The 23952-nt window shown below is 55.9% G+C and overlaps 2 protein-coding genes across 2 annotated transcripts; both read left to right on the plus strand.

Moving 5' to 3' along the window:
• Positions 1-12098: 12098 nt before the first annotated feature.
• LOC118685827 (low-density lipoprotein receptor-related protein 4-like) lies at positions 12099-14626 on the plus strand. Its single transcript, XM_036381519.1, has 9 exons — positions 12099-12171; positions 12251-12478; positions 12613-12726; positions 12819-12938; positions 13228-13353; positions 13472-13678; positions 13840-14008; positions 14133-14301; positions 14512-14626. Exons 2-9 carry the CDS (start codon positions 12415-12417, stop codon positions 14605-14607), a joined length of 1065 nt encoding a protein of 354 aa, XP_036237412.1. The 5' UTR covers positions 12099-12171; positions 12251-12414; the 3' UTR covers positions 14608-14626.
• Positions 14627-14631: 5 nt separating this feature from the next.
• LOC118685826 (very low-density lipoprotein receptor-like) lies at positions 14632-23808 on the plus strand. The gene is made up of 19 exons (XM_054514776.1): positions 14632-14738; positions 15087-15212; positions 15407-15622; positions 15861-16169; positions 16391-16603; positions 16777-17334; positions 17729-17944; positions 18103-18341; positions 18423-18552; positions 18894-19072; positions 19187-19373; positions 19613-19831; positions 20059-20242; positions 20526-20727; positions 20799-20963; positions 21248-21448; positions 21541-22085; positions 22232-22360; positions 23741-23808. The coding sequence occupies exons 3-18, from the start codon at positions 15616-15618 to the stop codon at positions 22254-22256; spliced, it is 3579 nt and encodes a 1192-aa protein (XP_054370751.1). The 5' UTR covers positions 14632-14738; positions 15087-15212; positions 15407-15615; the 3' UTR covers positions 22257-22360; positions 23741-23808.
• The last annotated feature ends 144 nt before the right edge of the window (positions 23809-23952 follow it).

Genomic DNA, 23952 nt, shown 5'->3' on the forward strand with positions numbered 1-23952 from the left:
GTCCAAGAGCAAAGTGAAACAAGGGCTGAATGAAGCAGTAGAAAGCTTCGCTACCTCCACAGAAGTGCAGGAAAGGAGTGTGGCCAAAAGCCAGAAATGAAGCATTCAGGAATACAGACGAAATCACCTTAACTCTGCCCAGTGCTGAGCTGATGGGAGAAGTCCCTCTGCTTTGCCCAGTGTTAGGGTTGAGACAGTGAAACAGGGGATCTACAGAAGGGTCTTGAGGCTCCCCTGTGGTAGGTGGTACAGGAAAGGCCCCCAGTGGGGCCTTTCCCTGCCTGCTTTGGAGCATCCCCTTCCCTCATTGCATGGGGAGCAGGAAGTCTGTGCTGGCTGCTGATTACATAGAGATGGTGAGTATGTGACTGTGCTTTTTAGCAGCACTGGCCCTATGTGACTCGTATTTCTTTCCAGAACTTAGTATTTTCTTGTATTCTCTAATGTTCAATGATAATTTTCACATGATTTTAAAGTACTGAATTGTTAGGCAGTGCATTAAACTTTTAATAAATGCCACTAATTCCAACACCCACAGAAATACCATATATTACAATGTTTTAATCCAGTCCATACTGCACTAATTAGTTATTTGCCAATGTTTTGAAGTCAGGCAGAGTGATTGGGAAGAGCCTCCATACTTTCCAAATTTATATCTAGGCCTCAGATGGAAACAAGTACCAGATTTATGCTGAGCAGGGCTGCTGAAGAGTGTGGTGAGCTCTGTACCTGTGCAGCCCTGGAGCACAAAGTAAGCACAGACCCCTACCAGACCTTCAGCTGCAGCTGGAGAGAGGAGCCACCAGGATCCCATGTCCCTCTTGGGTGGCTGAGGTCAGACGCCCCTCTGTGAAGAAGGTTTTCCCTGGCATCCTGCTGGGATGGGGCCAGGCCTTCACAGGTGCTTGAATGTCTCTCAGGAGGTACCATCAGGATGAAATGTTTGTGCCCTGCTGGGCTGGTATGGCTCAGCAGCAGCTACGTAACACCAAATCCCGAGTGTCTGCACTGAGACTGAGCATCTTGCTTCATCACTTCCTCCAGAGGCAGGCAGATACACTCAAGGAAACATCTGACAGCTGGTTTCATGGTAGTGCTGCAAGACCAAAGTCTCACTCCTGCTGCTTTACTCTTTGCTGCCAGGCTGGGGCTGTTTTAATAAGGCACAGTTATTTACCATGGCCTCTGGAATGCCTGCTGGGCTGGGCTGGGCTGTGCTCTGCTCTGCTCTGGAGGCTGCCTGGATTTGGGGCTCTCACTGAGGCTGGGAGGTGCTGGCAGCCTCAGACAGACTGAGCTCCTGAGTGTGTAACCCCAGGGTTATCTCTGAAAGACCAAAGAGCCTGGCAGGTTTTATGCAAGTGCAGCTAATAGGGGGGAGGTTTTACAGCCCTTGAGCTTTTCCCAATTATTTTCTGCCTCCTTTATTGCTTTTATCATCTCCCCAAAGGCCTGGGAATGACTTAATTTGAGATGGGGGCCCTGATGGTGGGTGCAAAGTTAAATATGTGGTTTTTCTTCATGAATAAGGCAATTTATATCCTGGCATAGAATCACAGAGTCATAGAATATACTGAGTTGGATGGCAATGACAAAGGATTATCCAGTCTATCTCCTTGCCCTGCATAGGACAGAATCACACCCTGTGCCTGAGAGTGTTGTCCAAATGCTTCCTGAACTCCATCAGGCTTGGTGCTGTGACCACTTCCCTGGGGAGCCCATTCCAGTGCCCAGCCACCCTGTGGGTGAAGAACCTTTTCCTGATATCTAACCTAAACCTCTCCTCAGATGCTGTTCCCTCAGATTCTGTCCATTGGTCACCACAGAAAAGAGATCAGTGCCAGCTCTTCCTCTTCCCCATGTGAGGAAGCTGTAGACTGGTGAGGCATACATTAGATGTGTGGACAGCTCACACATGCTGAAATTTTGGGCTGCCCTCTCTTTATCCTGGTATATCCAAACCACACAGCCTGCTCAGGACAGATTCTCACCCCAGCCATGAGGGATGCAATGACAATCAAACCCAGCATCTCCTGTATGACAGCATCCCATGTACCATCTCCATCTCCCTCCCAACCAGCTCAGGCAGTGCTGTTTGCTCGCGGTGGTGTCATCTGCCTCTTGGTACTTCCCAAAAAGCCACAAGGCCACAGGGAACATATTTGGCTGGATCAGCACAGCTACACCCCTATGAAGCTAGAGCCTGATAGTAATAGTCCTAAGGCTCACACATCTTTGTTTCCCAGAAAAAATAAATGTAGCTGGGCCATGAATTTGTGCTAGGTGCTGCAATCTGTGGCTGTCCAGAGCACTAGTTTGCAGTAGATATATTGCTGCAGCCAACCCCAGGGCTTTCCAAAGGGACTGGCAGCATCCACTCACTGCAGGAGAGGCGTGCTGAAGGTCTCAATCCTAGTGTTCCCTGCAAAGCTCTTCCTTTGCTATGGCAACAGCACATCCCAAGGGTGCTCAGGGCAAGAGAAAAGCAAGTGGTCCCCTGGAAAGCAGAGCCAGTAACTCATTGCCTTGCTGCTCCAGGTCTTTGTTTGATAGCACTGCAGAGATGGGGTGAGGTCCTGCCAGGAGGTCTGCTGCCTCTGCTGGGCTTGATCTTCCTGGAACCAGGATATTTTGGAGCCCCTGAGCTTGGGTCTAACTTTGGCTTGCGGCTGGCTGTTGACGTGTGGGTTTAAAAGGTTTTGAGAAAGAGACCCAGACTGAGTGGCCAGTATCAAACATCCCGTGCTTGTAGGAAAAGGGGTTAAACCAGAGTGAGCTGGGCAGAATGGAAGATGGTGCCACCCTGAAAGGAGAAAATGAGCAAAGTGCTTTATGTGCCAGGATTTAGCAGCACAGTCCCTGCAAGGAACAACCAAATGTTCAATGCTGACACTCCTGCATTGCTCTGAAGGAAAAATGCAGAGACAGACTGCTCCCAGAAAGGTGGCTGTGCCCTGGAGGGTGGATGTCAGCACTTCCCCATGCATTTGGGCACCTCCTGGGAGACTGCCAGTCTCTGAGAAAAGCCTTGCACACTTTAAAAATCAGGACCTTGGTAGCTTCTGGGCATCCCACTGGAAAAGACAGATTACAGGAGATTTAAAAATCTTCCCTCAGGTTTCCAGGGAGAGCTGGTGGGGCATCTTACCAACAGCCACCCGAGACAAGGTAAAGTTACAGTGAGCAGTAGTGTAGGCAAAATCTTTTGCATTTATTCATTAGAAGTTGATTAAATTAAAATTCTGGCAGTTAAATGAAAGAAAGACTACATCTTGGAAATTAAAACCCTGCCCTTGGATGGGGAATTAGCCTCTAAAGCAGAAAGCCCATTTGAATACTTATGAGAAATTGAGGCAGTGTCAAAGTCATGGCTACAGGGCTCTCTCCTCCACTTGTTTTCCAGTCTCATCCCAGTGAGTTTGACATGGCAGTGGCAGAGTTGTCCCAGATGTTAAGCTCTGGAGACTTTAGGATTGTTTTAAATAATGTGGGCTGCTTGCTTAGCTGAACCAGTCTCTCTGCCAACATACTTGCTATGTATGGCAAACACACTGCATTTTTTGGCTTCAAAGACACTTTCCATGTCATCGATGCAAAAAATTAAGTGGGCACAGTATGTCATAAAGGTAAGAAGATAATCCAAACCTCCTACCTCACCAAAACACAAAAGAAGTCCCTTATTTATTTAACATTACAGGAAAGAAACAATTTAATCTACCAGCCACAAAGATAATACTAATTTAACTTGGTTGCTGCGAGCACTAGGAACTTGATACAGCAAGCTCCTCTATGAGATGGCAATTGTTTCTATTTTTGTAGGGACTGGTATTCATGAGATTAAGCAAGATGCTCTGCATGCAGCCCCAGCTCCCTGGTGCCTGTTTTTGGGCAGTACTGCAGCAGCAGTGTTTTCCATGGGGCTAAAAGCCGAGTCAGTGTGAAGCTCTGTGTGGTGCAGTTTGATCTGGCAAAGAGCAAAGCTGCTGTGAATCAGGAAATAAAGCCAAAATGCCTGTCCTGCATGAGGCTTTTGGAATCTTGTTAGAAGGATTTATGCAGTGTTTTTCCAGGGAGGAATACAAACCCTGTCTATTTATGTTTCTCACTCCCATCAAATTTTCATGGAGTGCTCCTCCCCTTTGCTTGAACATTGGGATTTCTCTGCTGGTTCCAGGCTCAAGGCAGACACTCAACAATAAAGACTAAATGCAGCACATACCAAAGCCCATCACAAAATGTCAACCCTTCAGTAGCTAACAGCTGCAGTTGCCTGAGCTGGTGCCCTTCTTGCTCCAACTGCCCACCTTCCTGCCATCTGCTAGGTAAGGAACACACAGGTAGGGATAAGTACTCCTACACACAAAATCCTGCATCTGGGATTTGCACTGGGCTTGGGCTCAGACCCAGGCTGACCCAGGCTCCCACCACCAGGTGCAAGGTGGGAAGCACTGCTTCTGGCTGGAGTGAGGGTTGGCCACACCACGCCCCAGCAGGACGTCCAGAGGAAGCTGTGCAAGTCTGTGCCAGCTGCAGCAGGGATGCCCTATTTCACAGGCACCTGGCTGCTGGCTGCAGCTCTCAGGATGTCAAGGCATGGAATAACCCCTGTCCTGTCTGAGATGGGACTTTGGAATGTCTAGGAAAGGGACAAAATGGAAATGCTGCAGTTTATCTGCAGTCAGTATGTGCCCATGTCTCAGATGCTCTGCACAATAATGGTCTCCCCAGAGCCAAAGAGCACCAAGGATTTTTAAAGGTCTGGAATGGCTTCTACACCGTGAACAGGGTAGGTATATTCAGCCTTGAGAGGGCAGATGTGAGAGGGCAAGGAGGAACTGTCTTTCATGCAGTTAAGCTCTTGGGTGTAGGAAGGAAGCAGGGGGAGCTGGTTTCTTTCCACAGTGCAGAACTGAGAGGAGGAAGTCTCCACTGCGGGATATTGAGGTTTGCAAGAGTTCAAAAAGGAATACCTTGAAGAAAAAGCCATCAAGGGCTATTAGATGGAGACACCATGTCTGGCTCAAGAAATGCTGATCACTGAAACTTGGGTGAGGTTTCAGAGAGAACTGCACCTTTTCCCAGTTCTCTCTTCCTTAAGCATAATTTCTTCCTCATTGTGGCTTTTTTTCCCCTTATTTTTGTTCAAAGCTTCTCAGGAAACAAGAAAGGGGATAATATGTGGAGCACAGGCTGTCCCGGGGTTATAATGCTTTACTGCTCGCTGGCAGTAAGACCATCGGTGATAGCCTGAGAGGAGGGCAGATTAGCCTGTTTTATAGCCTCCTTTGTCTCCCTGGAGCTCTCAGTACTACTCAGTCATTAAAGAAGTGACCCTGAAAAGTGCTGGCTGAAGATGAGATTTGCTGTTGCTTCCTTCAAGAGTGGCTTCAGCATGTGCTTCACATCACAGTGGGCTGCACTGTCACCCCAGGCCTGGAGCAATCCAAGTAGGTGAGGCTTTACTACAAACACCTAGAGCAGGAATCAGTGGCTCCAGGGCAATGTTGTGAAACAAGGGGGACATCCTGGTCCAGGACACCAACTGGGAGTGAGAACCAATGCACCTAGATCCCAACCTGCACCATGATGTTCATGGAGGGAACACGCATGGGTGGGTTGAAGAAGCCAAGATGTACCTGCTGCCTGCTCCAGCTGAGCCTCATGTTAGTGGCCAAGTGCAGATGCAGCCTTCATTATACAGAGAATGAGGAAATATCTGCAGGCAAGTGGAAATCAGAAAGCCAAACTCCCTTCTAAAAAAAGTGAAATAATCTGATCAAAGGTGGGTGGGAAGGAACTGTTCTGGGGGCGTGTTAAAGCCAGGCTAGTTTTCCAAGCAATGATGAATCAGATGTTTTCTTGTGAAGTTATATTCATCTAGAGAGAGATGACAATGACAATTCTTTTTCTTGGTATTCCTTACTAAGCAGCTAAAAACAGTGATGTGATGCTAACAGGGATGTGTGATGACAGAACAATTTTGGGTTGGCTGCTTCTGGAAGAGGAAGCCTTTTCTCATTATTTGAGTTTTTACTCTGCTGGATAATGAAGTCAGCCAGGGGATACAGTGAGAAAGCATCTTTACCTGGGCTGTTCACTCTTGTGTTGAAGGGATGTGTGCAGCACCAGAGACAGGATATGGACAAGGAAGAACTTGGACTTGCGAAATAGAGGATGGAAAACAGAACAGGAATGAAAAGTGCTGCTTTTTGTTTTGTTTTGTTTTTCCTTTTGTTTCTGAAGAGTTTTACTTTCTTTCAAATAGTGCAAGATGTGTCCAGCTGTTTGTTTCCTTGGAAAAAGGAAAAAACTTCCAGACCCCGGTCACAAAAGTTAGAAACACATTGGTCCAAGGTGGCATCTTGCCTGAAAGCAGGACTGGCTGGAGGGGTGAGCAAGAAGTGTGTGTGTGACAGTGTGGCTGCTTTAAAGAGTGGAGGCACTGCCAGAAAGCAGGGTGGGACACAGAGGTGAGCCCAGAGGAGACAGTGAAGGGTCAGCCACTGCTCAGGATAGCTGACAAGGCTTCCATAATGATGACTTGAATCTCAGTCCTTATAAGCAGCAGTGAATGCTGCACTTTTTCCAGTCACAGGCTCAATCTTCGCAGCCAATCTCCCCCATCTGTGCAGGGGACACTCAGCTGCTCAGGGATGAGTTGCTCACCTTCCCACTCTCTTGGCCAAGCCCTGCAGCAATGGGTAACAGCAGCACTTCACACTGCTCTAAATATCATGTCCAGGATACACTGACCTCATGGACCTGCCTGGCAGGAGACACCTCAGTGAAGCAGGGTATCAAAGGACTGGAAGCAGTCCTTCAACATCCATGTAAAATGCGTGAATCTGTATAGGCACCTGTCTAAATATGTATGTGTGCATACAAAGAGATGAATGTGTGTGTCACCAGGTGGCAGATCCCTCATGTCCTCTTAACACAGCTATCTCACAGAGCCCTGGATGCCTGCAGTCCTGGAGACATGCTTCTGCCTTGTTGGTGCAGGCTGGCAGTGATTTTCCCTTCCTGCTCCTGGTGTGAAAGGATCAGAATCCCAGAGCCAGGCAAGGAGACTTGCTCCTCACCATCCTGTCCTCAGCTAAACCTGGGCTTGGCCTTCTTGCAGCAACCTTGTCCCACCTCCCCAGCAAGGGTGTCAGGAAGCTTTGAGCAGGGTTTGGTGACAAGCTGCGAGGCTGAAAGTTGGCATGTGCGACAGGGCTGCTGTCAGGCTGAGCATGGGCTATGGCATCTGCAGGTGGGGAGGTCCTGAATTCCTTCTCCGTTGCCTCCGGGACTCATGGATAACTCGCAGAGCCTGGGAGAGCAGAACAAGGCAGGACCTTCCTGCAGCCTTCTGCTGCTCCCCAGTGGCCGCGTGGAGAGGCACCACAGGCGGATCCTGAAGGGTGAAGCCCGGACGGGAGACGGGGAGGGAGCTGTGGCATCTCGAAGCGGAGGCCGTGATTTCTTTCTCCATCTTCCCCAGATCTCATAGTTGATTCTCAGCGGGCTGGGGAACAGTAGGGTGACAAAGATGTGGGGGAGATATAATCACAAGCCTAGAGTTTTTTGAAAAGAAGCAAACACTTTTGGAACCTTTTAGGGCAGTAGACAGTACTTTGTGCATTTATTTCCCCAAATCAATGAAAGCTCAAAACGGTCTCAATTTCTTTATCCTAATAATTCACTTGCTTCTTAAAAATATCTTCCTACCTGATTGTGTTCTGAAATAAAAAGCATGATGGCAAACACATCAAATTTCCAACCTGCCTAGGGTGTTGAAAGCAGTGTAGTTCTTGTTACTGCAGAGAACAAGAAATTGTTTCCTCAGTGTATTCATAAAATTAGTCCTCCAAATTGCCTGAATGTTGTTCCTTTCAAACCCCTTGTAATTAAGGGAAATAATACTGTGGTAAACAATACTGTTTCTTAAGCATCTTGCCAGGCTGTATCACAGCAGGTGCTAATATTTCCCAGTTCTCCCCAGTGGTGCCTTAAGTTTGTAAACTTGAATTTTTCAAGGCTGTTTGGCCTTTGGGACGTTGGAGCACTTACCCACACACAGATCTCAGTGTTGTGCTCCTCCTGCTTATGCTGAGGCTCTTGGAGGCTGGAGGTGCCACTTGTGAGACTACTCTGTTGCTCATTAAATGCCACCGAGGCGGGTACTGCCATCATCCCTGTTTGATGTTGCTGGGCACTGAGCTGGCCATGAGGGTGTATGTTAGAGGGACATTTAAGCAAAAAAAAAAAAAAAAAAAAAAAAGACAATGCTGCTAAGAGAGCAAAGTAGGAAAATGGCAAATAAAAGACAATGTCTCCAGCCATTTCCTACACCTCTAGCAGAGCACCTGTCACCCACTTTGCAAGGCTGTCCTGGGACAGAGTTACTGAGATTACCTGATTTGTCAGGGAGTCTGGGCACCAGACCAGGGCACCACTCTGCAAGTCTCATGGAAGTGTTGCTATCAGTGTGGCTGTGGGCCAGACCCTGAAATAGGAGTTGTAGTTCTTGGAGGCACAGGGTTGAAAAAGGGGGTTTTTTAACCTGGAAAAAGCTTCAGTATTTGAAAAATAGTTTGTAATGCTCTCCAATTTTTTTTTTTTTTTTAATTTAAGCACTTAATAAGATGATTTCCTAGGAAGAAACAGGTATTTCATTAAATCCAGTTTTCCCACTGGCATAAATTTTAGTCAACAGACTGCAGGCAGTTTAATTTTGAGCAGAGTCAGGCCACACAGCACAGAGGCAAGTAGAGCTGTCCTTTCTTTATGGAAACAAGATTGCAGAAGCTTGATAACAGATATGAGGCAGAGTGTCCCACAGAATTTTTGTTGTCTATTTTTTTTAACAGCATGGTGTCCCTTATCTTTAGGAAAAGAATGCTTTAAAGTGACTGGAAAGGAACAGGAATACAGCAATAACAGACAAGGATATGATCAATCATACAGCAGAAAAGATACATGCAATTTTCTATTAAAAATATAAAATCAATAATACTATTTAATGTGAAACTGCCTTTGAATGTTTGGGGAAAAAAAAGTTGCTGTACTTGGAATAGTTAAAGGTGTTATTGGGACATGGTGCTGGACTTTTTAATAGCATATTTCATCCTGCTGTTCATGTGAGCACAGATTTGCTCCTTCTCATTTTGGTCCCAGCCTTCTCCAATCATCAACGTGCCCTTAGATTTGGAAGCAAGGAAGGGAGAATCTAAATGTCAGTGAGAAAAGGAAACTTCCCTACTAATGCAACTGTAAAGAAAAAACAGAAAATATCAAAAAAATTTCTCCTGAAGTCCAGGAAAATAATAACCAGTACGTCATGGAGAGAAGTCACTGTAGGTACATATAAATATAATTATGTACAGTGGGCTATTGTCTATACATACATATAACCTGTATGCTCTTTTATCTATACACGTGTTTAAAATACTTGGACTTTAAATCATGCTTCTAAAAAAATCTCCTGCATTTCAAGAGGCTGGCCACACCATGTGTCCTTTCCCTCACTGCTGACCCAGCTCCCCAAGCTGATGCTCAGGTGCACTGGGCATTTCTACTGTACCCACTAACTTCTGGACCCTTTTTCACAGTCCCTCTGCTGCCACTTGCCCTTCCCAGCCGTCCAGTGTGAGGAGTTACTGCTTTGGTGGTGTGGGTACACTGTGGGGTGGCAGAGCTGGGGTACAGGGCAGATCCCCATGGTACTAACACAAATCTCAGCATTGTCCTACAGGTGTGAGGAGGGCATGGGAGCTTTCTGGGTAGTCTTAGCGTTGCCTGGATACTGCTCTGTCCTTTCTACTCTCTCCGCTGACCACTAGGAACCACTTTGCGTGGTGTTCCTGCCACAAGGATGCTTATGATCCCTGGGATGTGCACACTTGTGTTTCCTGGGGAAGTCAGTTGCCCAGAGCTACTGGGATGCTGCCCAGAGAGACAGCTGGTGTGAGCACCACACCTTGGGACAAATGTCATGCCACTGGCCTGGGGTATCTCCCTTGTGCCAGTGCACTGGGCCTCCTGACCCAGAGCTGTGCAACACCCTGGTCTTTCCATCTGCCTGAGGGTGTCTCTGCCCTGAGCTTCCAGCTGACTTGGCTGTGTCAGAGCCCCTCCTGGGCCAGCCCTGTGGCTGGTTCCATCTCTTCCCCAGCACACAGGAGATCATCCTGGAGCTTTCCTTTTCTGAGCAAGCCAGAAAACGTGTACATGCCAGAAGGTCTCACAGAAAGACAGTGGTGTCAGTAAGTGTGCAACTACTGCAGCAGCTTTCTAGGCTCAACTCTCACATAGGGAGGCAAGGCTGGAAAGGATGAGTGCACAGCACCCACAGGCCATGGATGTGCTTGGAGTACAGACCAGTCTTGAGGGTGGATGGACACTCATGCCACCACCCGCAGCTGGCAGGGAGACAAGCCAACAGGGCAGCACAGCGGCAGTTTCCCCCGGGCGTGTAGCGAGAAGTCCGCAAACTCCCGTGTCCCGGGGCCATCTCCGCTGCTTGGGCGATCCCCCCGCTTTGCCTGGTGGATGGGACTCCTTTCCCAGGCAGTGGCAGGCGCCTTATCCTCTGGCCGGGCAGTTTTCCTCCCCCGGCCGCTGTTCTCGCTCTCCTTGTTGTGTTCCAGCGGCTCTTTCACAGCGCTCAAGGTCGAGGCCGGCGGGCTGGGGGGTGCGCGCAGCCCGCTGTTTTCGGGGGGTGCCCCCGCGTTCAAGGCTGTCGCTGCCTTCCCACGGCCGCTGCAGGTGCTGCGGGCCCGGTTCTCACGGCTGGCTCTCACAACAACCCCCGCCCGGCGGGACGAGGCCAGGCGGGGCGGGGGACAGGGGTCCCCCCGTGCCCCTCGGCTCTTGGCGGGCGGTGGGTCCCAAGAGTGCCCGGCCCGGGACCGCAGCTGCCCCGCCCGAGGCCGGCGACCCCCGTGTCCCGGCCGGGGCTCCCCGGGGCAGCGCGGCGCAGCCCCCGCGGCGGCGAGGCGGGCGGGGGTCTCGGCGGGCGGTACCCGCGGTGCCCAATGGCCGCCCGCGCCCGGACATAAAAGCGGCGGCCGCGGCTCCGCGCTCCCTCCGCCGGCCGGGCCCCCCGGAGCCGCCCGCTCCCCACCGCCGCCGCAGCCATGGGCCGCCCCCCGCCGCCGCTCCGCCGGGCGCTCGTCTTCCTCAGCATCCTCCTGCCGCCGCTGCTGCCGCCGGCCGGGAGCGCCGCTGGCGCCGGGACACGCCGCGCCCGTGAGCCAGGACCGAGGGGGGCGGGCCGGTGGGGGGGAAATCCCTGCCTCATCCCCAGGGGCTGCGGTGGGCGCCCGCCGCACCGGGGAAGCTTGCTCATCCCCCCGCGATGGGCAGTGGGGGGTCCCCTGCCACTGAGGATGACCCCGTTTTACTCATCTCCCGCTGGTGTGTCCTTGACGCCTGTGCATACTTGTCACCCTGACAGCATGGGGACCCCTGCGTCCCGAGGGGCCCTGTACCGCTGCCCCACTGCCTAAAAGGCTTGGGGGGGGGGGGGTCCCTGCCTTCCCTGAGCAGGGGCGAGGAGCTGCAGGGGGCTGTGCAGGTGGATGCCCTCTGCGGCCGCCCCGCCTGATCCTGGGCCCGGCTCCCTCTTGCCCGCAGCGGCTGCCAGCCCCACGTGTGCAGCCTCACGCCAGGCCGCCTGCGTTTCCGGCTGCATCCCCGTTCCCTGGCTCTGCGATGGCGAGCAGCAGTGTCCTGACGGCACGGACGAGCAGTGCGGTGAGTGGCACGCATCCAGGTGTCATGGGGCGGCCTGGGGAGCTGTGCTGCACAGACATCATGGGGCCCTGGGGAATGGTGGGGCAGGACAGGACAGAGGCACCTCAGTCTTTGCCGGCTCTGCCTGTGTAGCATGCTGCAGGGACATATGCGCTCCAGAGATCCTTAGGAATATCTGTGGCATGAGAACACATCCTGGAACTCTGTGCTCCTTGGGCACTGCCAGCACCTGTCCCGTGCCAGGATGAAGTGGACGCTTGTTGTTCTGCCGTAGCAGTAGGTCCCAGTGACTGCGTGTTGTCCCTGCAGATGTTGCCTGTGGCGGGGACCTCCATGTGTGGCAGTGTGACGATGGCCGGTGTGTTTCTAGCAGCTGGCGCTGCGATGGTGCTGCTGACTGCCTGGATGGCTCTGATGAGCAGGACTGTGGTATGTACTCTCTGCTGGGGCTGAGTGGGGGTGGCTGGGGGTGCAGGACAGGCTGGCGAGTGCTGTGCTGTTTCCTCAGTGTGCGGGTCAAAGAAGGTGCAGTGTCCCGGCACCCACCACTGCATCCCGCACTGGGAGCTGTGCGATCGGCACCAAGACTGTGAGGATGGCTGGGATGAGGAGGGGTGTCCCCAGCAGCCCTGCCTGCCTGGGCAGTGGCAGTGCAGGAACAGGGTGTGCATCATGGCTGAGTGGAAGTGCAATGGGATCGATGACTGTGGTGATTCCTCGGATGAAGATATCTGCGGTAAGCAAGAACACTGGATGCTCCTCCATAGGGTGAGACCTGTCTGGGCCAGCTGATGCTTTGCAGGGCCTCCCCATGAGGCTGGGATCCAGGGTATTGGTCAGCCCTGCTGACATGAGCTGTGTGTGCCATAGCTCCCTGTACGCCTGGCATGGTGCGGTGCGATGAGGGCAAGTGTATCCTGGAGTCGCTGATGTGCGATGACAAGGATGACTGTCTGGATGGCACAGATGAGCCCAGCACATGTGGTAAGTTACACACAGCTGCTGGCTCATGCCCATCTGGGAGGGGAGCCACAGAGCTGTCCTGCCTCACGTCACCCTTTGCTGCATCCCCACAGGTCGGAGCTGCTTTGTACGCAACGGGGGCTGTGCAGAGACGTGTACTGACACGCACTGGGGAGTGCAGTGCTCCTGTGGGGCTGGCTGGGTGCTGCAGGCAGATGGGCAAAGCTGTGCTGGTAAGGGGAGGTCAGGGTGCATGTGCTTCCATGACGTGTGGCCTTGGTCACTGACAGCAGTGTCTCCACAGAGCCCGTGCTTCTGGGGAAGCACCTGCCTCTACCCTGCTCCTGCCTGTGTGTCCCGTAAAGATTGTATCTAGATAATGTCCCAGCAGCAGCTGGTGCATTTTGGGGCTGAGGCCCATGTTCTGGTATCTAGGCAGCTTGCCTGTAGTCCCAGGGAAGCAGTGGCAGTGCTGTCTGGGGCAGCTCTGTGGCAGACTGCTGATCTCACCTATCCGTGCAGATGTGGACGAGTGCTCCCTGGAGTATGGACCCTGCAGCCAGCTGTGCACCAACACCCCGGGCACTTTCAGCTGTGCCTGTCTCCAGGGCTACACGCTGCGGCATGGCACCGCCTGCGAAGTGACGGGTAGGGAGAGGAGGGGAGCCCAGGCTGCACCCCCCCCAGCCATGTCCCTGTCCCTGAGGGGAGTGCCCTCCCCAGCCATGTCCCTAGTCAATGAGTGACTTTCCTCTCACCCTGGCAGACAATTCAACACAGATCCTGGTGGCCGTGGGGCAGGACCTGGCCCTTCTGGATGTACGGACCCAAGCCTACAGGCCCCTGCTCTCCACTGAGACAGAACCCCGCGCCCTGGTGTATGACCTGCTCCGAGAAACCTACTACTGGCTGACAGAGGATGCAGAGCTCCGTGTCCACCACCCGGGGAAAGGCACACAGCCTCTCTATGCAAGTGAGCAGGACCAAGCGTGCTGGGTGCTGTAGCAGGGCTGAGATGGGTGCTGAGAGCTGGCCTGCCACCCCATACTGCTTTTCCTGTATAGAGGAAGGGGCAGCCCGAGTTTGTCACACAGTCTGGAGCAGGTGTGCCTTAAAACTGCTCTGTTTCTACAGATGCCGGAGAGGTGAACAGCATCTCTGTGGACTGGTTCACAGGGCAGCTGTACTGGGCCAGCAGCCATCCTCCAGCCATCTGTGCAGGGCTGGGTGATGGCCGTGGTTACGTGACAGTGCTGGGGAAGGACATTGCACCAGAGCAGCTGACAGTACATCCAGCTGCAAGGTGAGCAGTGAATGAGCCAGGGTTGGCCCAGGCTTCTGGGATTGCAATGCTGGTGGTGCCTGCTGTGGGGCTATGGCAGCACTGGTGTTATCCTGTGAAGTGGGTGCTGAGTGCCTGCTCCCAGGTCCTTGTACTGGGTCAACCGTGGACAGAGGGGCCGGACAGTCATTGCTGCAGCTGGCATGGATGGCTCAAACCGGCGGGAGCTCACAGTTGTGTCCATGGAGGAGCCTGTGGGGCTGAGCCTGGACCATGTGGCTGGCAGGCTGTACTGGATCAGCGAGTACAAGGAGGTAGGGATGAGGGGCAGCAGGGCTCTCTCGCACCCAGGGAGATGATGAGGTGGGAGTTGGGAGGGTGGCCCTTGTTCCTCTGTGTCCATGGCCAAAGCATGGGAGGGAGCAGGGAGCAGTGCCTAGGTCTGGCATACATCCCTGGGCTGGGAGGAGAAGGGCCAAGGTGTGGGGATGCTACATAGCTACCATGCCTTGCCTTGTCCCCAGTCCATCGAGACCCTGCGGGTGGATGGCAGCGGGCGCCACTCCTTCCACGCTGTTTTGCGGAGCCACACGGAGCCTGCTGGGCCTGGCTGTGTTTGAGAGCCGGTTCTTCTGGACCGATGGCACAGAGCTGGTGTCAGCCACCTGGGCCTCTCCCCAGGAGCATGCAGTGCTGCTCCGTGCCTCTATCTCAGCTTTCACTGTGCTGCATGCCCTGCAGCAGCCTCCCAGTGAGTACCTGCAGGTTGCTGCACTGCTGCAGGGCTGGCAGCATGGCAGCAACCCCTGCTGCATCCCTGGGTTCTAGGGAAGGCTCACTGAGTTCTGGAGCTCACCAGGTCCTGCCCAATGGTTTGCCTGGTGCTGTGATGAAGGGTTGTGGGGTTGGTACAGAGGGGACCTATAAAACTGTAGGAAAGGCCCATGGCTTTGGGTAGACCTGAGCCCCCTTAACTCACATGACATTGCTACCCTGCCTCCAGCCCTTATCCAGTCCCAGGACAGCCTGTGGTTTTTGGAGACTGGGAGAGATACTGGGGTCATGACTACCTGAGCTTTTAACATCCTCTTGCTCCCAGGGGACACTGCTGCATGTGCTCTGGGCCTGTGCAGTCACCTTTGCCTCCTGTCCCCTGTGCATCCTCGGGGCTACAAGTGTGCATGTCCAGAGGGCCTCTTCCTCCTGCCCTCGGGGAAGTGTGCAGGTGAGCAGGGTCTTGCTCTCTGGAGTGGTATACATCCATGTGGGAGTTGGAGAAGGGTCATAAAGGGCTGTGGCTTTGGTGGGATGAGGTTCCCAGCGCACACCAGTGCTGTGACATTTCTGTCTTAGTTCATTCTGGTGACCCCGCCCAGTATCCCTGGGGCTGTTCTCACACACTGCCCTTATGCTCTGCAGAGCTGTCCATCGTGTATGCATCAGGAAAGGCCATCTCCCTGGTGCATGTGGGCCCTGGAGCACACACCAAACTGGTGCAGGAGTGGCAGGAGCCTCTTCACTTGCAAGATGTGGACTGGCAGAGGTCAGTGCTCTATGGGACAGATGACCGTGGGACTCTCCTGCGTGTTGTGGGCTACCCTGGCTGGAGAGAGGCCATTGTGACTGGGATGCCAGGTGAGACTCTACAGATAGAGATAGAGGGCACATTCCCCTTCCTGATACTTCCTGATGCCTGAGGATCTCCTGGGTGCAGAGCATAGTGGTCTGAGCAGTCTGAGTGGTCTGTGCAGAGCACAGTGAGGCCACGTCGAGGCAGTGGGCAGCTGTACGCTGGGTTTAGGGTCTAGGGGCACCCAGGCAGAGGTGCAGGGTCATGGGACAGCCTCATAACTGCTTGCCTGCTCTTGCCAAGTCTGCTCTGCCCGTGTGGACATCCGCTCGGGGGACCTGTACTGGCTCGCATGTAACCGGAGGGACATCGGGGTGATCCGGACGTCTGACAAGGCCCCGCGCATCCTGCACCGGGCTCGCAGCAGCATCCAGCACCTCTTCTTGGACTGGCAGCGTGACACTCTGTACTGGCTGGCCCGCGGGCAACCCCTGCAGGCGCTGAGCCTGGTGGGGGGTGCTCCGTGGGATGCCTGGAATGAGACATGGTCTGGAGACCTGCCTGCAGCCATGGACAGCAGAGCCTTCAGCGTGCTCTGGAGCTCAGCCCTGGGTGAGCCCTGCTGGTGTCTGAAGCAGGGAGGGGAGGTGGTGGATGTAGGAGGGGTGATCAGCCATGTCCCACATGCAGCAGTTCCCTGCCTGGGCAGTGGGGTGCTCATGGGGCAGACTCGGGACCCTGGCCTCAGCCATGAGGTTCCTGCCATAGCTGTGTGTTGTGGGGTGCAGGGTGGTGTGGGCAGGCACAGGTCTTACCATGCCTCTGCCTCACAGGCCTGCAGGCACTGAGTCTGACCAAGCGGCAAGCAGTCACCCTGGCACCCAGCTGGTCCCATGGCCTCGTGGCCGCCTTTGAGCCATACCTGGTGTCAGCAAATGGGACAGCTCTGCTGCTGTGGGACCGGAGGACGCTGGCCCTTGTGCTGTCCCTGCCGGCAGCAGGTGTGCAGGGAGTGGTGGCCTTCGTGGGCTCAGAGCTGCAGGCTGGTAAGAGTGGCCATGGCTTTGTGCCTGGTGCTGCTGCTGTACCTGACGGGGCTGGGTGGCCTGTGCAAGTCTGAGCTGTGGCAGGGTGCCTGGCTACTGCATATGGGGTGCTCTGGGAGGTGCCTGAAGTGCGGGGAGGGTATTGTCCCAACAAATCCCAAATCCTCTGCTAGTGCCACCAAGCAAAGAGTCTGCTGTGCCACTCCTTCCACCTGTGACCACCACTGTGAGGACAACCACAAGCACCGCTGCTGCTCGGCTTACCACCCCCACCACAACACCACCGCCAAGCCAGACCACCACTGCACTCAGCACTACTCCTGCACCAACCAGCAAGGCTACTACATCACAAACTACCACCAGACAGTCCACCACCAGACAGTCCACCACCTCTGCACCAACAACTGCCCGGACCACACTGACCAAGACTACCACTGTGCAGCCAGTCACCAGCACCACTCGATCTTTTACAACTAAGATCACTGCCCCACAGCCAACCACAACCACCCCACGCTCAAACAGTTCTGCACGGGTGGTGACACCTACGCCACCCCTCCAGTCCAGCACTGCACACCCCCTGACCCCCATTCTCCATCTGTCCTGTTCTCGCACGCATGTGCCCTGCCGTGATGGCACTGGGTGTGTGGCCCAGGAGTACCTGTGTGATGGGGAGAAGGACTGTGCAGATGGCTCTGATGAGGATGGGTGCGCCCAGCTCTGCAACACCCCAGGTAGGAGCCATTCTTCTGTCCCCTGTGCAAAAGGGGTCTGGGTCACCCTGTGCCAGGCCTTCTGGCTGCTTCCTAGTGGGGTTTTTGGGACAGGGTCCTGGTAAAGTCTGATGCTTGTGATGTGACATACTGGTTCTTTCTGAGCTTGGCACTGGGCTTGAGGTGCTGTTGGAAAAGGATAGAGTTGATCTCACTGCTCATAGTGACCTAGACGTGGCTGAGTTGAGACTTCCACAATCACCTTGCTGGGGACCTAGGCTCCTGGAGATGCACTGTCTAGGAGGGACCAAGCCTTGTCCCTTATGGGGTCTTTCTAGGTCACTGGAGGGCTAGGAGAGGGTCTGGGCACCTTGGCTGCCTTCTGCAGGCAGTACAAAGCCCCTTGTCTCCCCAGGGGCCTTCCACTGTGCGAGCGGAGCCGTGTGCGTCGGGGCAGGAGAGCGCTGTGACGGGGTGCCACAGTGTCCCGACGGCTCGGATGAGATGGGCTGCTGGACGCCCACGCAGGAGTGTGCCCTGCGCTGCGACGCTGCCACCCGCTGCATCCCCAGGAGCTGGCTGTGTGACGGCCATGCCGACTGCCTGGACCACACGGATGAGCAGGGCTGTGGTAAGACCCTGGGGCTGAGTGAGATGGACTCTTGGGGCTGCCTGCCCCACAGGTGGTTGCACTAGGTTTCTTGTGGGTCCTGGAGCAGACACTGCCCAGGGCTGCCTGCTGAGAGGACGGGGCCAGTGTCCCTGCTCAGCCCTGGCCTTTGCCCACAGTGCTGAAGGAGTGTGGTCCGGCTGAGTTTTCCTGTCGGAGTGGGCAGTGTGTGGCCCTGGCCCTGCACTGCGATGGTGACCACGACTGCCAGGATGGCTCGGATGAGGAGGGCTGTGCTGTGCCCCGGCCGCTGCTCTGCCGTGAGGGTGAGGTGACGTGTTCCCACAGTGGGGAGTGTGTGCCAGAGGTCTGGCGCTGTGATGGTGCTGCTGACTGTAGGGATGGCTCAGATGAGCAGGTGAGTGGAGCAGTGGGGACACAGCCTGTCCCCACTCATGCCTGGGAGGGCAGGTAGCCTTTTTCACCCTCTGCCTTGCAGGGCTGCCCTTGGGAGGAAGAGCTGTGTGAGGACCAGCAGTGGAGCTGCTCCCGTAGCCGTGAGTGCATCCCTGATGTCTGGCGTTGTGATGGAGAGACTGACTGCACTGATGGCAGTGATGAGGCTGGCTGTGAGCAACACCTTTATTTTATTCCCTGTCTCGCCCAGGGGTGGCTGGTGGGTGCCTAGCACAGAGGGAGATGGGTATGTGTCTGTGCTGAGATGAAGGGCCCATGTGCTGGCTGCCTATTCCAAGCAGCTGTGGTGGCTCCAGGTCCTGGGTAGCTGTTCTCCCTGCAGGGACCAGTGGCCTTTGGATTAATGTAGCCTGAAGCCAGGCTACTGGCGCAGCTCTGGATGTGGCTGCAAGTGAGCTCTAAGCAGCCTCTGGGAGCAGCTAAATCTGCCCCAAATGAGCAGAAGGAGCTAGTGGATGAGGCTCAGGGCAGCCTTCCCCACATGTCCCTGCAGGCCACCCTGCTCCTTGCCAGAGTAATGAGTACCCCTGTGGGCTGGGGTCCTGCCTGAATGCATCCCTGGTGTGCAACAGCCAGCAGGACTGCGCGGATGGCTCAGACGAGGGCGGGAACTGCTCTGTGCCCTGCCAGCGGTCCTGTACTCATCTCTGCTACCCCTCGCCCCAGGGCCCTGTGAGTGCCAGCAGCCCTGGGGCAGGGGCTTGTCATACCATGATGCCCTGCTCCAGCTGCAGAAGGGAGCCTCATGTCCCCAAGGTGGGCAGCTGATGGTTCCTTTCCCCCCAGCGGTGCTGGTGTGGCCCGGGCTATCGCCTTGCTGCGGATGGTCTGTCCTGCATGGACATAGATGAGTGCACGGAGTGGGGCAAGGAAGCCTGCAGCCAGACATGCCTCAATGCTCCAGGGTCCTACAGCTGTGGCTGTCTCCCTGGCTACCTGCTGGAGCCCGATGGCCACACCTGCAAACTCACTGGTAAGTCCTGGGGTGGCCAAGCAGTGCTGAGGCTGGCCCTGACCCTCTAAGATACACTGAGGGCTGGTGGATACTTGTCCTCCTGTGTCTGCTGCCCATGGGAAACCTCGTAGTCCTGTGAATGGGCTGAGTCCCAGCAAGCTCCAATGCCTGTGAGTGCTGTGTCCCTTGCCTGCATGTGCTGGGACCATGGGACCATTAGTGCTGAGCAGGGTCCGTGTGGCTCTGTGTTACCCCAGGACCAGAGCCCAAGCTGCTGGTGGCTGTGCAGTCCGAGGTGCTGTCCTATGGCCTGCGGAGTGGCCATGAGGAGGTGGTGCTGGCCACTGACAAGGATCGTGTTGTCTTCTCACTTGACTATGACTTGGTGGAGAGGAAAGTCTTCTGGATGGACCTGGCCACAGAGAGCATCCGCTGGCAGGACCTCAGCTCGGGAAAGAAAGGCACATTGGTGAAAGGTAGGCTGTGACAACATGGAGTTAGCAGGGCTGGCCTCCCCCACTGTGCAGTCTCCAGGTTGCAGAGGGGTGCCAAGCTGTGATCCCTTATGTGGAGAAGCACTAGTGAGAGCAAGGTTGGGAGGAGCCAGAGCTTCTGGGATGGAGGGATTTGGGCTGGGAGCATTATGCCAAAGGGCTGTGCAGTTGTCACCCCACACAGGTGCTGCCTCTTGAATGCATTTCAGGTGTGAGATCAGACTGTATAGCAGTGGACTGGCTTGGGAGAAACCTGTACTGGACAGATGGGGTAGCAGGGCAGATTCTGGCTACTCGCTTGGGGGCTGCCTGGCAAGGGATACCAGAGTACACTGTGGTGATGGATGGAGACCTGGACCAGCCTCACTCCCTGGTGCTCCAGCCTCTGGCAGGGTAAGTCTGGGACAAGAGGACATGAGGACCTCCTTACCATCCCTGTCCTGCCCCATTTTCCTCTGTGGAGGCAGATGAGAGGCTGGGGAAGAGGGAGGATGGCCTCACCTTGTTGCTGTGGGGACTGCATGGCAGGAGAAGAAAGAGCCCAGATACCTGCCCTGCATGGAGCTCTCAATGCACCCATGATGAGATGGGAAGCTCCAGGCTGCTTTTCTGGGCTGCCTTGGTGCTGGGTCGATGCTGTGTCAGGTCCATAGGCTCATTCCTGCCTTCCCACTAGGCTGATGTACTGGTCAGAGGTGGGGAGCCACTCACGGCTGATGGAGGCCAGCATGGATGGGAGTTGGCGGCACGTGCTGCTGGCCCAGGGTCTGGGCTGGCCCACAGCACTGGCCCTCGACTTCCCCACCCAGAGGATCTTCTGGCTGGATGAGAAGCTGGGCAGTGTTGGTTCTGCGCGTCTGGATGGCAGCAGTGTGAAGGTGGGGTGGGGCACTGGTGGTGAGGCTCTGATGGGCGCCGGGATGGGCACTGACAGGTGCCTCTCTGACAGGTCCTGAAGCTGCGCTGGGTCCGGAGCCCCTTTGCAGCAGCTGTGTGCGAGGGGCAGCTCTACTGGTCGGAGAGGAAGACATGGTCCGTGCAGCAGGTGGACAAGGCCAGCGGCAAGAACAGGACTGTGCTGCTCAAACGGCATGGGCAGCCCCATGGCATCCAGGTACCTTCTTGGGGAAACCCAAGCCCTGCTGTGCCAGCTCTGCTGATCTCCCATCCTGCACAGTACTGCTGTCCTCTGAGCGAAGAGGCACTGGAGCTGTACCCCAGTCCCAGTGGTCTTTGAGCAGCAGTCTCTGTGGCCAAGTGTCTCTGGTCCCCTGGGACCATCTCTGGCCTCACCATCCTGCCCTGAGCTGGGCTGTGTGTGGGCCCTGGGAGCACAGTGTGCTGTCAGTCATGCTCAGCTCTGCTGACGGAGCTGAGGCTGAGCCCACTGTCCCACAGGTGATGCACCCAGCCCTGCGCCCTGCGGCCCCCAACCCGTGTGAGGCGCGTGGCTGCTCCCACCTGTGCCTGCTGAGCGCCAGGCACACGGGGCAGTGCCGCTGCCCCCCTGGGCTGATGCTGGCCGCCAACGAGACCACCTGCCTGCCCATCCGTGATTCAGCCTTTGCCCTCCTGGTCTCACCGGCAGCTGTGGCACAGGTACCGCCCTCTGGAGCCAGCCCTGGGGGCTGCTGTTCTTGCCACTGTCAGGGAAGAGGGGTCCACATCCTAGTGCTGCCTCCTTCCTCTAGGTCTACCTGAAGGACCTGCCCGCATCAGCTGGATCCCAAGGGCTTCCCCCACACCGGGCCCTGCCTTTGGCCAAGGTGAGCCGCCTGACAGCTGTTGACTATGCAGTGAAAGACAAGAGTTTGTACTTTGCAGAAGTGGGAGGCAATTCCATTGGACTGCTGCGCCTGAAGGACTGGGGACGGCTGTCCTGGAAGAAGGCAGTAGCTGTGGAGGGCACGGTGACATCCCTGGCCTTGGACTGGCTGAGTGGGAACCTTTACTGGATTGGGGGGCAGCCACCCACCATCCATGTGGCAGCTCCCAGGGGGCGGTGGGTCCTGGCACTACTCAGCGAGGGGCTGCAGGGTGCTGCCTGGCTGGCACTGTGTCCTCGTGCTTCCACCATGTGCTTTGTCACAGCAGCTGGCAGCCGTGGGCATGGCGCCGTGGTGGAGTGTGCAGCCATGGACGGCACTGGCCGCAGAGCAGGTCTGGAGGAGAGCCCGGGCTCCCACTGGCCTTGCCTTTGGGGGTACTGGCACCAGGCTGTACTGGGCAGACCACGGTGAGTGAGGACAGAGCCGGCGCACTGCGGGGTGGTAGCAGTGGTACAGGCACTCAGTCTGCAAAGCACAGCCTGGCACAGCCCTGAGGGGCAGCCCGGAGCCCTCTCTGTCGCCACACTGAAGCCTCTCCACCTGTACCTTGCAGAGAGAGGAACCATCAGCAGTGTTGAGCTGGATGGATCCCGCTTCCGTCTGGTGCGGGAAGGGCTGCATGGTCTCTCACTCTTTGCTGTAGGAGAAGGCTTTCTGCTCTGGAGCACAACCTCAACCAATGGTAGGTCTGTCTGCTGTGCTTTGCCCAGCTCCTCCTACTGCACTAGGACACAGGTTCTGCCAGTCCCCTGTGAGGTACAGGCTTGCCCCTCTGTGGGGTCAAGGGGAAGCTAGGGGACCCCCCACCTCCCAGCTCAGGCACCCTTGTGGGAGGAGGCGGAGCAGTGTTGACCCCATGTGGCTCCAGGCTCCAGCAAGATCTGGCACAGCCGGCTGGAGCAGGCTGAGAACTGGTGGTTCCCGATGGAGCAGGAGCTGGTAGCCATGAGGATTTACAGCCAGTTCTCACAGGAAGGTGGGTCTGGGACTGCCCCAGCCCAGGGCATCTGCGGGGTTCAGCTGTGCCTTGCGGTGGCCATGCTAACCAGCGCTGTTTTGGCAGGCACCAATGGCTGTGCAAAGAGCAATGGGGGCTGTGCCCAGCTCTGCCTGCCCAACCCTGCAGGGAGGCAGTGCCGCTGCTCTCCTGGGTACCACCTGGTGCACGGAGCAGCGTGTGCGCTGGCACCGCCTTGCCCCGCCCTGCTGCAGGCCTGCCCCGACCTCCAGAGCTGCATCTCCAGAGAGCAGGTCTGTGATGGGCACCCCGACTGTGCCGACGGCTCCGATGAGTCTGACTGTGAGTGCCCACCCACAGCCAGGCTGTGCCAAGGTCCTGGGCATGGGACAGCCTGCCCAGGCTCGCCCAGTTTGGCAAGGGGTCTTACCTGAGTCTCTGCTGATCCATGCCCATCCCTCCAGGCGCCTCAGTGAAGGTGGGGACGCAGGTCCCTGCAGTGGCACCATCAGGAATGTCCCACGTAGAACAGGAACCAGTCTCATCCATAGCTGCACCCCAGCCTCGGCAGCCCCACCCCAGCCCATCTGCAGCCCCTGGCCCCCAGGAGCACGGAGAGCCCTTCGTGGTGCCCCCCAGCACCGAGGAGGTGCTGGGGGCTGTGCCCTGCAGCAGTGAGACGTGCAACCTGCGCGGGGACTGTGCCATCGAGGCTGGCCGAGTGACGTGCCACTGCGCCCTGGGCTATCGTGGCGACTACTGCGAGGAGGCCGAGGTGCAGCCCCTGGCAGGACCCATTGTGCTGGGGGTGGCCGTGCTCCTGCTGCTGGCTGCTGCTGCTGTGGGGGCCCTGGCCTACATGCGGAGGCGGGACAGGCGGAGGAGGTGAGCTCTGGGGCTGCACTGGGCCGGGTGCAGCTGGGAATAGAGAGAGACAGGGTCTCTGCCCAGGGACAGTGTGGAGTCCTGATGCACTCCTGGGTTATATGGAAAGCTGCAATCACCCCAGCAGGCTGTTACCAGGGGTTGTGGTAGGACTTTGGGATCTGCCCCATCTCTAGGAGTTGGTCATGCCATTCTTGGTGTACATTTTTCCCTCTCCAGGACCTCGAGCACTGCTTCCACTCGGGTGCTGACCCTGTACCACCGTGAAAGTGATCCAGAGGAAGAGGATGAGGAGGAGGAAGAGCTTCCCCCCAAGAGTGATACATTTGTGAATGAAGCTTATGAAGGGAAAGAGGTGAGTAGCATCTGGAGCAGGCCCTGCTAAGGACCCCACTGCCACCCTGCAGTGCCCCAGGGCCCAATGCTGGCAT

This window comes from Molothrus ater, chromosome 4, assembly GCF_012460135.2.
Source record: "Molothrus ater isolate BHLD 08-10-18 breed brown headed cowbird chromosome 4, BPBGC_Mater_1.1, whole genome shotgun sequence".
Classification (NCBI taxonomy): Eukaryota; Metazoa; Chordata; class Aves; order Passeriformes; family Icteridae; genus Molothrus; species Molothrus ater.

What these genes read in the sequence shown, in the direction of transcription:
- LOC118685826 (XM_054514776.1), top strand. An exon ending in GAAAGGCACATTGGTGAAAG is followed by an intron (nt 19,832 to 20,058) that starts GTAGGCTGTGAC and finishes AATGCATTTCAG; the next exon opens with GTGTGAGATCAGACTGTATA. An exon ending in GCTGTACTGGGCAGACCACG is followed by an intron (nt 22,086 to 22,231) that starts GTGAGTGAGGAC and finishes TGTACCTTGCAG; the next exon opens with AGAGAGGAACCATCAGCAGT.
- LOC118685827 (XM_036381519.1), top strand. Translation starts at nt 12,415, where the DNA reads ATGGCTGAGTGGAAGTGCAATGGGATCGATGACTGTGGTGATTCCTCG. An exon ending in CTCGGATGAAGATATCTGCG is followed by an intron (nt 12,479 to 12,612) that starts GTAAGCAAGAAC and finishes TGTGTGCCATAG; the next exon opens with CTCCCTGTACGCCTGGCATG. An exon ending in CACCGCCTGCGAAGTGACGG is followed by an intron (nt 13,354 to 13,471) that starts GTAGGGAGAGGA and finishes TCACCCTGGCAG; the next exon opens with ACAATTCAACACAGATCCTG.